Source organism: Bos taurus, chromosome 1 (genome assembly GCF_002263795.3).
Source record: "Bos taurus isolate L1 Dominette 01449 registration number 42190680 breed Hereford chromosome 1, ARS-UCD2.0, whole genome shotgun sequence".
Lineage (NCBI taxonomy): Eukaryota > Metazoa > Chordata > Mammalia > Artiodactyla > Bovidae > Bos > Bos taurus.
The window spans coordinates 7,114,173-7,129,409 of NC_037328.1; the positions used below are offsets into that span (position 1 = coordinate 7,114,173).

The window sequence follows — 15,237 nt, forward strand, 5'->3', positions numbered from 1 at the left end:
AGGAGCGTGAGCCGGCCGCACGCTACGTTCCCAGAAAGCTGTGCGCGCCTGTCGCTTCCTCCAGGATCTTCTGAGAGGGCGCGTGAACGGCTCCCTGCAGACTGGTCATGGCGCTCCACGTCCCCAAGGCCCCGGGCTTTGCCCAGATGCTCAAGGAGGGAGCGAAGGTAAGAAAAGGAGGAAGGGGGAGTGAGGTGGGAGAGCCCCGGCGGCCGCAGCCAAGAAGAGAAACCTACGAACGTGCCCGGCTTGCCCACCCGACATAGCGGTCGGAGGGAAAGAAGATTCCAGAAAGGGAGGTGTTCTCGGGAGAGCTCGGCCGCCGAGGGCCGCGGGCATTTCGGTTTTTTTTTTTTTTTTACGAACCCAGCAGAGGGGACAAGCGGCCAGAAACGGCGAGTGGGCGACGAGGCCGCAGGCAGCGCGTTCTGTGCTTTGTAGCCGCACAGGGTGTGAAGGCCGCTCTTTGCATTTTTCCTCCGTCAGTAAAACGGGAGTGAGGAGATTCTCCTTTGTGAGGCGCGAAGTAGGTGAAATAACGTAGGTGAAGTTGCTTTGAGAACTGCGAAACGGCTCCAGGAGCGGGTGGTCCGGGGAGGAGAGGGACGAGGCAACTCTTGCAAAGGAGAAACGGCGGGCTCCCTTTTTAGTTCACAGAAATAGTGCATTGTAATAGGATAAACCTTAGTTACAATCCCAGTGGGTTCTGGTCTGAACTTAGCCAGCTTGAGGTAAAACTTAATTCTCTGGGTCTTACTTTCCTCATCTTTCAGTTGGGGAGATTGGACGGAAATAGTTGTAACCAACCAAGTAAGTGACACCCTGACTTAAGTAAAGCTTTTGTTTTATGGCGAGAGCTTGAAAGTAATTTCAACAGCATGTTTTTTTAAAAAAATGTCTTAGACACACTACTGTAAGTGTCTTTTATGTTCAAATAGTTGTGTTCCCTTATTGTCCCCCAGACTTTCTGTGCTTAAAGGAGTGTAGATAGTGTGGTTCCATTTGTGATAACAGTTTGAGGGAGCTAGGTTTCTTGTTGGCAAGGATGTTTGGGGATAACGTGACTAGTAGGTAAGGAGGTTTACTGTAAGTATTGGTGAAAGAGCTTTGCTGAAAATGACATGAACTCACTTTTTTTAAAAGGCTGGAAAGTGTCCATATTTTTTTATTCTTCTGAGGCAGAAATAACTGACCAAATAAGCAAAAGGATAATTTCAAATAATGATAAAGGAAATTGAAAGTGCGCCTCTAAAAAAAAATTTAAAAGGGAAAGTTTGGGGTAGAACAATAAATAAGATGTTAAGGAAAGAACTCTCAGCTCTGTGCTTAGTGGCCAAGATTAAAGGCAGAAATGTTTCAGGCTAAAGGACCAATAAGGGACGAAACTCCGGATGAAGTGAGTTTGACTTGTTAAAACAGTAAGGAAAAAGATGAGACTGAAGCTTAGCAAGGGAGGGCAAGAATGGTAAGAGATGAAATTAGAAGAGTTGTTGGCAAGGATTAGAGGGTGTAGGACCTTGTAGCCTTTACAGGGGATTTACATTTTATCCTCAGAGTGAGGGGAAGTCATTGAACTGTTGGGTAGGATCTGATTTATGATCAGAGTGGCTGTTCCTCAGAGAATGGGAGTGAGGGAAAAAAGGAGAGTATAAGGCAGTTTTGTCTGTCTGCTATGATGGAAGTGTTTTGTATCAGCATTATCCAGTGTGGTATCCACTAGTCACATGTAGCTACTGGGCATTTGAACTGTGTCTAGTGCAGTTGTGGGACTGAGTTTTTAATTACTTAAATTTTAAATAACCACTTGTGGCAAATGCCTACTCTTGTCAGACAAAGCAGCTCTAAAAAAATGTTCACATGAACAGAGGCTCTTGAAATTTATCTGAGACTCACAAGTAAATCCCATGTCTAAAAGAAGTTCATTGTAAAACTTGAAAATTTGAATACTATGAGCAGTTCAGTTTTCAGTATATACATGTTGGAATTAATGTGTACAAACGAGCAGTTTGTTTCAGTTCAAATAAGAATTCAAAATCTGTATGCTTTAGTTCTAAAAATGTATAAGGCAAATACGTTAATTCCCTTTGAACATAGACCTGTTGACTCTACAGTGCTCAGGTTTTATCATATTCATACCACATTTCAGCTTTTAGAAAGAATTGGTAGACTCTGGAAAGGTATTTTTATCTGCAATGGTTCATATGCTTTCTCTAATCAGTCTTAGCACTCTTCTCTGCACTTTTCACTACACTTTAAAAAAATTAGGCTTTATGTTTCGATGTGTAAGTAGGTACCCATTGTCCCTAAAAATGTCATGCTTTATTCATTCAATTTGTGGACAAATCTATGGATCATAGATTATGATGGTATCTGTGGTATCATAGGAACACCAAACACCATGCTTTACATACATAAATTTTGCTTAATAATATCAACAGTCTTTTGAGACAGGTACTGTTATATTACTCCCATTGTAAAAATGAAGAAATTATTGAGATTCACTGTCCTGCCTAATCAGAAGTTTTCTTCTACAGCATTTTTCAGGATTAGAAGAGGCTGTGTACAGGAACATACAGGCTTGCAAGGAGCTGGCCCAAACAACTCGTACAGCATATGGACCAAATGGTAATTTCTAAATTCATGTTTTAAAAAATACAGGACTATAATAGAATTTCGTATAGTAGTTCTTTGAAACTTGTTTGAGGATATTATATGTAAATTGAGAGTTTTAGCCATAATACAGTATGGTGTTGAAAACTATTTCACAGTTCAGTAACTCCTGTACAGTTTTCCTAATCTTTAATCAGCAGTTCAGATCTTTTTAGGAAAGTTGGAATCAAAATGTTACTTTTTGTCCTATTGAGAGGATAGAAAAGTTATCGTGCTTTCACCTTTGAGGTGGTACCTGGTGTTCATTGTTACAGCTGTGGAACAGTCTCTTACGTAAAACGACAATTTAAGGGAGAAAAATTCTCTCTTGCTTCCCACCATCAACTGAATTAATTGATACAAATTTATGGAATAAGCAAAACAAATATACTTTCAAGTAAATAATTTTAGTCTTTGTACATTTCAATATAATTTAAATTGAACAAAAATATGAAATTGGCAGGAAAGAAATAATACAGCTGTGCAGGCAGGGGAAGCCATTGGGTTGTGGCTTTAAGAATAGGTAATATGTTTTGAGTTCTTACAAAGTTATTTCAGGGAATGGATAGCAAATTTGTGTTTCTTCACTGGATTTTCTTTGGTGTCTGGAGAAAGGTTTGAGTGATGATGGATTTCTTCTTCTAACTATTTTTGAGGAATGAACAAAATGGTTATCAACCACCTGGAGAAATTGTTTGTGACAAACGATGCAGCGACTATTTTAAGAGAGCTAGAAGTAAGTTATTTCTTTTAAAAACCCAAGAAATGTTTTGGTGATGTCAAAAATTCAGTGTATTCTAACATCGAATAACCTTTATTTCATTCACATTGGATAATAAGGGGTTTTTTTTAATTCCCAACTTGAAAATTCATTGTATAGATATTCCTAATTATAGAGAATCCTCTTTATGTTTAACATCTTTGCTCCTGTTAAAATCTCCTGTTATTTATGAAGAGGTTGGTTGTGATAAAATATACATATATATTTGCCGATAATATCAAATTGAATGTTGTCTTTAGAGCGTGACACTAAAGTGAATTATTCTATAATGTAGAAACTGCTGATATTTTAAGATGGGTTTGTTTTAATTGTGTTTGTGAAATTAAATCAGTTGGTGGAATTTTGTTCACCTACAGTTTTGATGGTACAGAGTCTGTAGAATAGATAACTGCCAGCGGGTTTATGAGGACAGTCTGGCGCTTGATCACACATGGAGAACCACTCCTCAGCCAGCTGCTAATTGAAGGATATGTTCAGTCTTAGGGAATTTTCCTTAAAGCACCAGGGTTAATTCTTTAGTCAGAACTCCATAGATAAGTTAACATTTCTCCAGCTTCTTAAATAATGACATGAGAGTGTCACTTGCTCGTTGTATCTGACTCTTTGCGACCCCATGGACTGTAGCCCACCAGGCTCCTCTGTCCATGGGATTCTTCAGGCGGGAATACTGGAGTGGGTTGCCATACCCTTCCCCAAGGGATCTTCCCAACCCAGGGATCGAACCTGGGTCTCCCACATGGCAGGCAGATTTCTTTACCATCTGAGTCACAAGGGAAGCGCAAATAATAATACAGTGTTAAAGTAATAATATTGAACAAACAGATTGACGAGATATTTGTAGAGGGACTTGTCATTATGAAGGTTAACATTGTACTCTGTGATGTTCTCAGGAGTCATATAAGTATGATGGGGATAGTGTCTTCATAATAAACCAGTGTCAGCTGTTTAGTTTTCTCAGTGCTGTCGGTTGTCACTCCTTGCTTATTTCTTTAAAAAGCTTCTTAAATTCTATGGAAGGACCACTTAAAATTTTGATACACTTTAAGAAATATTTTATATTTTTCTTTTTTTAGACCATAATTGATAACCCCTTTCAATGAGGATATACATAAATATTGAGACTTATCACCAAGCTAAATGACATCTACTTTAGCACCCCTGAAGCCTTTTTTTAAAAGTGCCTTAGGTTGGAATTACTTTTTAAATTTAGTGAACCTGTAATAGTGTTAGGAACCTCATGTATACAGTGTACATACTGAGTGACTGACCGTTGAAAGAAAGTGCCCTGTGAGGTTACCGTCATTTGCGGTGGTGCACTCGTGCTGACAGGTGTAAGGGGACCTGGACTGTCTTCTTGTGACCACACTATAGGTGAGATCAGAAGAGTTTCTTCACCCATAGGAGATTGGAGTCTGTTAGTTTAAGAAGAAATGGAACGGAAAAATTTCATGTTGCTTTAAGGGTCAAATGTTTAACTTACTGTTTAAATTCAAACCCCTTCTACCAGGTACAGCATCCTGCTGCAAAAATGATTGTAATGGCCTCTCATATGCAAGAGCAAGAGGTTGGAGATGGCACAAACTTTGTTCTGGTTTTTGCTGGAGCTCTTCTGGAATTAGCTGAAGAGCTTCTCAGACTTGGCCTGTCAGTTTCAGAGGTGACTGTCCATTTTATAACCTACCCCTGTTTCAAATTTGCTTGTGTATGTATACCTACTGTTTGAAACTTAAGTCAGTACTATGGGAATAGCTAGTACTGTGCACTTTTCTCTGTGTCAGGGTTTGTAGTACATGTGCTTCCCATGCAATGTCTCATTCTGTCCTTACAAGAACCCTGTGAGTGGGGCCTATTAAAAGTAATCCCAATTTGTTTCAGATAAGGAAAGTGAGCCTTAAGTTAGAAAAACCTTGCTCGAGTAGCTAATAATGGCAGTTGGGGTTCAAATGTGGGCTGCCACCAAAGCCTGCACTCTTAAATAGTAGGCTTTGCCATGAATGTTACCCTGGGAGTGTGCTTTGTCTTTTTCTATTGAAAATACTGTATCCATAGGGTTACCAAAATGAGATACTTTAAGACACGTCAAAATTATGTCCTTTGAGGAAGTATTTTTACTCTTTACATTTAAGGTCATAGAAGGTTATGAAATAGCCTGCAAAAAAGCTCATGAGATTCTTCCTGACTTGGTATGTTGCTCTGCAAAAAATCTACGGGATGTTGATGAAGTGTCGTCTCTACTTCATACCTCTGTAATGAGTAAACAATATGGTAATGAAGTGTTTCTGGCCAAGCTTATAGCTCAGGCATGTGGTGAGTATATATCAGTAAATGAAAAAATCCAAAATTAAAATGTCTTCATATGGCTAAGATATTTTCTCTGTTTTCCCAATATATCCTTTGATATGTCTTTCTTTTCTTAACAGTATCCATTTTTCCTGACTCCGGCCATTTCAATGTTGATAACATCAGAGTTTGTAAGATTCTGGTAAGTTTAGAAATGCATCAGTGTTATCTAGATAGGTCTTTTTTCCTCCCCCTACGCCTCCCCCAAAACTGTTAATCTAAATTTTACCTTGTAAGTTTTAGACACTTAAGACTTCCTGCCTTCATTTAAGATTTTGATATTGCTAGATTGTGATACTTTGAATTTAAAAGGATATCAACATATTCTTGTCATCACTTTTCCATAACTGTTGGAAGGTTTAGTGCATAAACAAAATACTAATATTTGTATTCTTCATATATGCTGATTTATAAAAATGAGCTTAGAAGGAAATTTTGAATGTGGTTCAAGTTTTTCTGTTGCTCTGTAATAAAATTCATACTTTTAATATCTAAAAGGTATATACTTGATAAAAATTGTGATACAGTAAAACCTGTAACTGTTGGTTTTACACATTGACATGTGATTGTTATCATAGTCAAATTTAACTTACATAAGTACATGTGCTAGCTGTGTGTGTGATATACATGCTGTGTTCTAACCATCCATGCACTGCCTCCCCTTCTCTGTTACCTGGTGTGCGTGTGAAATCAAAAACTTGGCGTTGATCCCTGTTCTGTCCGTGTCACTGACAGTCCAGCCTGGTATATTGGTGCTGAGTGAATGAATGGCTTAGAGCAGTTGTTCTTTGATTTTTCCCCAAGTATCCTGCAGGATCCCGGTCCGTAACTGTGGCTCATTGCCACAGTGATCCCTACAGTGAACAGACTGCTGTGCTTTACTGTCCACCACTGTATCATCCCCAAGAGTCCCTGCCTTGCTGTAGTACATTATTTAGTAATGAATATATTTGGTACATGCAGAAGCAGTCAATTAGCCCTGATGTTATTTTCATGAAATCATTGATGATTTTGGTATCTAACTCCTCAGGGCTCTGGTGTGCATTCCTCTTCAGTACTGCATGGCATGGTTTTTAAGAAGGAGACTGAAGGTGATGTAACATCTGTCAAAGATGCAAAAATAGCAGTGTACTCTTGTCCTTTTGATGGCATGATAACAGAAACTAAGGTATGTAGATTTCAGAATCTTGAAGGTAAAAATTTGGGCTTCCTTTTCAGTAACATTGAGGTGGAGTTTGCTCTTAATCCAGTGAATATGGCATTCACCAGATTAAATGTTCAATGAAAAAATGATATTTGTGGGCTGTTCATTGCAATTTTTTAAATAACGTTGAAATTCTGGAGTATCCTGAAACAAAAATAGGCTAACATAATTTGAAGTTAGTAACAGTTATAATTGGAAGTTTGTATTTGAAAATACATAGTAAGTCTGAAGTTTATAAGTCACTGTTGATTTCATCCCTGCAATTCTTGAGATATTGAGCAGTTGGTGGCTTTTAAAATTATACAGGTTTGGGGTGGGATGGGCCTGGTCATTCTGTCCACATTTTAGAGGAAGTTTGAGAATCACAGTGTTGTTTCAGTACATTAGTTGACATCAGAAGACAGATGTCAGGACACCTGCTTGACCTCTCATAGTATAGTTTCTCTAATTTTTCCATGAAAAGTGCCTGTCAAAGAGCAAATATATTAGTGCTGAGTGTGGCAGAGGGAGAAGTTGTTGGTCTAGGAGCAAGCTGCATTTCTGTTAGTTTCGTACAGATTTTATATTCTGTTTCATAATATGTGCATGTTTAAATTGTTTCTTTAATGTTATTCTGTGACTTTGAACACCAAAGTGATGAAATGGTTTTAAAGAAAATCTTTGCTTATTTTGCTAGGGAACGGTGTTGATAAAGAGTGCTGAAGAACTGATGAATTTTAGTAAGGGAGAAGAAAATCTCATGGATGCGCAAGTCAAAGCTATTGCTGATACTGGTGCAAATGTTGTAGTAACAGGTGGCAGAGTGGCAGACATGGCTCTTCACTATGCAAACAAATACAATATCATGTTGGTGAGGTAAGAGAGGACTGCATCTGTTATTCCAGATTGTAAATGACTTTGGGTGGTGAAACAATGAACAAATAAATTCAGCACACCATAAAGACTGTTAAGCATGTTAAAAGGGGAGAGTATGAGGTATTAGATAACGTAGCAAGCGGACTTCACTTGGTCTAGGAGAATAGGAAATATCTCTGAGAAAACCTACCTTTAGACTGAGAGCTGAAAGACCAGTTAACAGATGTTAATTGAAGAGAGCAAGGGAAGAGTGTTCCAGGCAAGAGGAAGAGCTTGAGAGACCAGACACAAATCTGGTACACACTGTTAGCTAGAGTGTGGGGTTAGGAACAAACTTTGTTTATGGATTACACTGGACAACTTAACCATTCCCCTTTCTTAATATAATGGGCAGAGGAAATCACTGTTCTCTTTCTCACAGAACATTCAGTTGCCCAAAGTAAAGCAAAAGTTTTCTATGTGCCAGGGCTTCCTTTGTGTTTTACAACTACAAACCCTTGACATCCTAAGGAGACTTGAAAACTTTCTCAATTCTAGAATAATTCCATAAATGTAAGTGGCTGGATTGCACAGTGCAGTCCAAACCTGTTCTGAGCTTGAACCTTCAGGGAAGAAAGAAGGTGACTTGAGGCCCTATGAACAGTTTCCTGTTTAATCTCTTGTGTTTTACGATGGTATCTCCTTCTATTAAGGTGTTTGTTTTGTTTTTTAAAGGCTGAACTCAAAATGGGATCTCAGAAGATTATGCAAAACAGTTGGTGCTACAGCTCTTCCTAGATTGGTATGTATTTGGGGCACTATTAAAAGATAGTTGAACCTATTTAGATTATTACAAGAATCATTTTCTCACAGAATCCTCCTGTCCTTGAAGAAATGGGGCATTGTGACAGTGTTTACCTGTCAGAGGTGGGAGATACACAAGTGGTTGTGTTTAAGCATGGTGAGTAGTCATGGTAAAATGTACATATTTGATGTGTAGGGAGTTCATTTTCTTTTACTAATCTCCTAATATATATTTAATTTATTGACAGAAAAGGAAGATGGTGCCATTTCTACCATAGTGCTTCGAGGCTCTACAGACAACCTGATGGATGATATAGAGAGGGCAGTAGATGATGGTGTTAATACTTTCAAAGTTCTCACAAGGGTCAGTATTAGCATTCATCATAACTTAGTAATTTTAAGTCCTCAAAAACACAGTTGGCAGACTCCTAAACATCCTGAGAACTGTGTTGGCAGACTCCTAAACATCCTGAGAACTTCAAAATGAAAAACATGAGTGGCTTGTGTAAAGCACAGCACCTTTTTCCGTAAGACTCCATTTAAGTGTTTTGTTGCTGATGAATTTTCTAAAATGAAATATGAAAAGGAGCAGCTAATCAAGGCTTCCTTTTTTAACTGTCTAAAAGAGTTTATGGTGGTTTTTCTTCCACTGCACTTCAGCTTCTTATTCAGTAAATTATTGGTGCTGGACCTGTGAAAATGTAGTTAACTGCACAGTGTTGTTCCCATTCTTCACTTTGATTCTTCTTTTTCATATACCAGACCTTAACGGTGAGGTAAGATAGCTTATCCAGATCACTTCATTTTTTAATTGGAATTCAAGTTTTATAAAATTTGTAACTGAATCAGATTTAACCCTCTAAGTCTGGTGGAGTGCTGGAAGATTTAGGAAACTGGACATTGCTTCTTGGTGACTTTTTTAAACCGTATGTTATAGGATAAACGTCTTGTACCTGGAGGTGGAGCAACAGAAATTGAATTAGCCAAACAGATCACATCGTATGGAGAGGTACATGGCTTTCTGTGTGTAAACTGACTGTCTTGTTTTTGTTTGAATAAAATTGAGTAATGAGCACATTTTTGTTTTAGACGTGCCCTGGACTTGAACAGTATGCCATTAAGAAGTTTGCAGAGGCATTTGAAGCTATTCCCCGGGCACTGGCAGAAAACTCTGGAGTTAAGGCCAATGAAGTAATCTCTAAACTCTATGCAGTACATCAAGAAGGAAATAAAAACGTTGGATTAGATATTGAGGTATTTGGGAGAAAAAAAAGTGAACTTTATTTTGTGAATGTACAATGTAAAAATAGACGTTAAAAGGAAAATCAGAAAATGTTCTGATTTGTGAGCACAGGATTTTAACAACAGCTTTTTCAGTTTGTCTGATAGAGAATTTAGTTATCCTTCTGCTTTATTGTGTACATAGGGTAGTACTTTGCCTAGCTACTTATTCTAGTTTTATTTAAGTAGCCATGTTTCTGTTATTGAGTATAAGTATTTTCACGTAAACCTTTAGAATGAAAGCAAAAAAACAGTTCTGTGTTGACAGGCTGAAGTTCCTGCTGTAAAGGACATGTTGGAAGCTGGTGTTCTAGATACTTACCTGGGAAAATACTGGGCTATTAAACTGGCTACTAATGCTGCCGTCACTGTTCTCAGAGTGGATCAGGTGAGTCAGAAATGAAATATTGATCTTTAAAAATAATAATTTTTATGTAGTTCAAAGTATATTTTCATGGGACTAAAACATGAAAATATATTCTCTTTCTATTCAAAGTAAAGTAGTCCTCCTTCCCCCCCAAAAAGTTCTGATTTTCTGTTATAGTTATACATTGTATTGAAATTACTGATTGAGCTAATTTAAAATTATTTTTCCAATGAAAGACTCCTTTGCCACTTGGGAACTGAAATGGGTAAAATAAATCTCATTTAGATTCATAGTTTTCAAGTCTTTATCTTAAAACCCTCTTTAAGAGAGGAAGTTCCATATGGAATATGGAAGGGTCATAAAACCCTGAAGCAGACATTACAGACTACAGTATTCTCTCCTTTGTTTGCAGATTTGCTTTCTGTGGTTTCATTTTACCCACAAGTCATCTGTTATGCCAGACTACTATATGGAAAATTCTAGAAAAATGTAATTCATATATTTCAGATTGCATGCCATTATCAGTAGCATGATGAAATCTCATGCTCTCCCGCTCCAGGACATGAACTGTCCCTTCATCCAGCATATCCATGCTGTGTACACTGTCTCTTAGCCATTTCAATGATAAGATCAACATATTTTATTTCCTGGTCCCAAAGTTGGAGAAGGAAATGGCAACCTCCTCCAGTATTCTTGCCTGGAGAATCCCATGGGCAGAAGAGCCTGGTGGACTACAGTCCATGGGGTCGCAAAGAGTCAGACATGACTGAAGTGATTTAGCACACAGTCCCAAAGTAGAGGAGTAGTGATGCTGCCAACTTGAATACACTCTTATTGTACCTGATTGATAGACTTGTACAGGTGAGAAAAAGCAGAGTGTTGTTATATATATAGGGTTCTTACTGTGCTGTTTCAGGCGTCCACTCAGGTTCTTGGAAGGTCTGGACCACTATCTGTACTACCATCGAGGAAATGTGAAGATGACAGGGCCGGCCTGGTGGTTAAAAGCGTTCTTCTGTGACAGATGTTGTCTTGGGGGTTTTAAGGTCCTCAGGTGTTAAAATTATCATAGTATTTCTGCTAATATTTTTGAGGAATTAGGCAAAGAAGAAAAGTAGTGAAGACTATTTCGAATTGAGTTAAATCAGAAAACACAATTTTTCAAAAGTGTTTTCTAGTAAACTTAATGAAATCTATTTTTTTTCTAGAATTCTAGGAGTGATTATTAACCAATGAATAATTTTTAAATATTGAGTAGAAAATTGTAATTGCTAGAGCCATAGTGTAAATCCATTAAATGAAAATCATGCCAAATTAATCTTGGGAGAAGCAAATTTTAGGTAGAAATGGAAAGGAAAGAGAGTTTTACATAGAAATGGAAAGGAGATGGGACTTATTCTAAGCAAGGACCAGTTGGTTGTAATTATAGCAAAACAGATTTCACTTCGGTAAAGAACTCTTTGCTATGTGAGATGACCAGGAATGGAACTGGATATCCATGGACTGGATTTAGTAATTGTGTATTTTTACATCAGTGCATCATACAGTTTTTAGAAAAAAAATGGTTTTGGAGTTTGTAAGCAGAGATAATGGGGGCCCCAAGAAAAAGTAGAAGGGGACAGGAGAAGCTAAATAGACTGAAGCATGAGATAAGCAGAAAGTCTCACAGTAAAAGTTTCTTAAGGAATATTTTGCATGCCAGTTAGCCAAGCAAGACAGTAGTGTTAATAACAAGTGCCTTTCTCACACAGGTACTTATGATGTGGGGGTTTAACCTAGGAAGGCTGTGTTAAGTTTTACCCTAAGGGAGGATGTTCATTGTTTTTGCCGTTAGCACTCTACATACCTATCTTGAGGAACCCATCCAACTGTAATGAGCTTGTACTCTTCAGTATAGTTGTACCTAATTTTGCATAGTATGGATTTTAGAAAAGAACTTGAAAAGTTTTCAGCATTGGACAGTGTAGTAGGGCTAGATTAGTGTTTGTTCAGGTGTTTAATTCACTAGTTCTCAAATTGTTCCCTAATCCATAGTATCCTCATCACCTAACAACTTGTTAAAAATACACATTCCCAGATCCACTGAGTCAGAAACTCTGAAAAGAGGCCCATCAGTCTGTTTTCTTAATTGAAGTATACTTAGGTTCTAAAATTATACTACTTACTGCTTTTAATACAATCTGAATTTATCCCCAGTAGTTACAAGGGCTTCCCTTGTAGCTCAGTAGGTAAAGAATCTGCCTGTAGTGCAGAAGACCCAGGTTCAATCCCTGGGGGAAGATCCCCTGGAGAAGGAAATGGCAACCCACTCCAGTGTCCTTGCCTGGAAAATCTCATGGATAGAGGAGCCTGATGGGCTGCAGTCCATAGGGTTGCAAAGAGTTGGACACGACTGAGCGACTAACACTTAACTCACTGGTAAAATGTTATTGCAGGAATTTCAAGTTCTTCATGAAAGCAGCTTCTGAAAAGGGGTGGGGGACTCTATTGAAGGTGGTAGTGAAGATATGACTTGTGTTGCATGAGACTCAAGCTAAATTCATTTATATATATCTCTCTCTCTCTCAGGGTTTTAGAAGTTCTACTCTGTGGAAAGCCAACTAACTTTAACTTCTCCCAAATTCATTTGAGCCTAAACCTGCAACCACCACCTTTTTTCTGCCCAAACATAAATCCTTTAAAAACGCTAGATGGTCATACTTATGAAATGGTGGGTTAGTGCATTCTAGATAAATGAGCCTTCTGGCGTGTAAGTTTATAGGCAGCTAGGTGCTAGGACTTTTGTTTATGAACACAATTCTTGTACTTATAGGGTACTAGGAAATACCATTGTTGAACTTTAATATGTATATATATTTTACCTATCAACCACTTTAGATTATAATGGCAAAACTGGCAGGTGGACCTAAAGCTCCTAAACCACAAGGAAATTGGGATAAAGATGGTTGGCAAGATGAATCTCATATATAAATAGCAAATCAGGTGCCAAACTGATTGATGACAGTGATGCATGCAAATGTTTCTCACATTCCGCACATTGGGTTGTTGAAATGCATGTCTTAGAAGGCCTCCCGCTAATGAATGTGAATTTTGTTGCTGTTAATGTCCACAAAACAGAAAGCTCACCTGCTGGATGATAACCAACATTACTCTAGTGTTCCATATGCGATGTAATAACAGATTGCTCATTGGTGATGATTGCTTAATAACAAAGCAGGCTCAGAAAAATATTCTTTCTCTTCATTCTAAAGCTTGAGTTTGTAAGTGTACTTGTGTGAATTTTGTTTTGCAGATCATCATGGCAAAACCAGCGGGTGGGCCCAAGCCTCCAAGTGGGAAGAAAGACTGGGATGAAGACCAAAATGACTAAATGGTTTCATTTTACTGTAGGTGAAGGTTGTATTTGTAGTAGTACTATAGGAATTGCCTGATGTTTTCATATTCTCCTTAAATTAAGAAGTGTTTTGTGTTTGTATCTTGCACCCTTAGATGGATGATGCAATAAACATATTACTATCGAAGCCTCTTTGTCTGAGGACCACTGTTCTTGGATCTTGATGACCTGTTTTGTCTCAAACTTGTTAATGAAAAACTGTGGCACTTAAGGGAAGTCACCCAAGTTATCAGGGGGTCTGTTTGCAGAATAAATCTGGCCTGCTCTTTGTCTTTTTACGTAAGTTTTATTGGAACACAGATGTGATCAGGTATTTACATCCTGTCTATGACTGCTTTCTACAAGGGAAAGGCAGAGTTGGAGACTTAAGACAGAGAGGAAGTGGCTTGCAAGGCCTCTGAGACATTTACTAATTATAGGAAGTGCTCTATAGGAAGTCTGTCAATCCCTGGACTAGATTTTTAGTATTTTTTCACAGCTCAGAAAATCCCTAAGACAGGTTAACTTGTTTCACTAGCGCTGAATGATGTGTTGAATGGATGACTTAAAATACATGTATTTTAGCAGCAGAGAACAAAAAAAAGATACTTAAAATGCAACTGAAAATATGCTTCTTGACATATAAACTAAGCAAGTCAATTTTTATACCATAGAGGTTTGAAAAAAGCAAAGAACACTGTAAAAAGTAAACTTACTTTACAGAACATGTGCTACTATGTGTTGGTTATATGAGGTCACTGAATAACACTTCTACACTGTTTCTGGCATTTCAAAGGAATTTAGATGCAGTATGGCTGACTGGGCCTTACAGAAACTCATCAAAAGAAATTCTAATAGAGAACCTTACAGGAAGTTTAGACAGTTTTGGTATTCTTAAGGCTTTTTGGGTTGTATGTGCCTTGGAAACTGGCTTGAGTTCAACCAACACCCCAGCGTATGCATACTGCTTGGCATCAGAAGAACGACATGTATGTTACTGCCAAATAAGAAAGCTGTGGTACATATACACAATGGAGTATTACTCAGCCATTAAAAAGAATACATTTGAATCAGTTCTAATGAGGTGGATGAAACTGGAGCCTATTATACAGAGTGAAGTAAGCCAGAAGGAAAAACACCAATACAGTATACTAACGCATATATATGGAATTTAGAAAGATGGTAACGATAACCCTGTGTACGAGACAGCAAAAGAGACACTGATGTATAGAACAGTCTTATGGACTCTGTGGGAGAGGGAGAGGGTGGGAAGATTTGGGAGAATGGCATTGAAACATGTGAAATGTCATGTATGAAACGAGATGCCAGTCCAGGTTCAATGCACGATGCTGGATGCTTGGGGCTGGTGCACTGGGACGACCCAGAGGGATGGTGTGGGGAGGGAGGAGGGAGGAGGGTTCAGGATGGGGAACACATGTATACTAATTAAATAATTTTCTATTAAAGAAAAAAACAAATACCCTATGGTTATAAAATTAATACTTTCATTTTAACTAACACACTTCAAGTTTTGTTAGCCAGTCTGGAACTTTTTTTAATGTTTTCTAGTAGTGTGTGTCAGTACAACTTACTGATAAAGCAAA

General features: G+C 38.1%; 1 protein-coding gene across 2 annotated transcripts; it reads left to right on the plus strand.

Moving 5' to 3' along the window:
• Nucleotides 1-32: 32 nt before the first annotated feature.
• CCT8 (chaperonin containing TCP1 subunit 8) lies at nucleotides 33-13,778 on the plus strand. 2 transcript variants are annotated; one of them, XM_005201119.5, is made up of 16 exons: nucleotides 51-167; nucleotides 2,535-2,625; nucleotides 3,306-3,385; nucleotides 4,938-5,087; nucleotides 5,557-5,737; nucleotides 5,851-5,912; nucleotides 6,801-6,938; nucleotides 7,651-7,829; nucleotides 8,544-8,610; nucleotides 8,682-8,769; nucleotides 8,861-8,976; nucleotides 9,550-9,621; nucleotides 9,702-9,866; nucleotides 10,162-10,281; nucleotides 13,138-13,242; nucleotides 13,553-13,638. In XM_005201119.5, the coding sequence occupies exons 1-15, from the start codon at nucleotides 108-110 to the stop codon at nucleotides 13,228-13,230; spliced, it is 1,662 nt and encodes a 553-aa protein (XP_005201176.1). In that variant the 5' UTR covers nucleotides 51-107; the 3' UTR covers nucleotides 13,231-13,242; nucleotides 13,553-13,638.
• The last annotated feature ends 1,459 nt before the right edge of the window (nucleotides 13,779-15,237 follow it).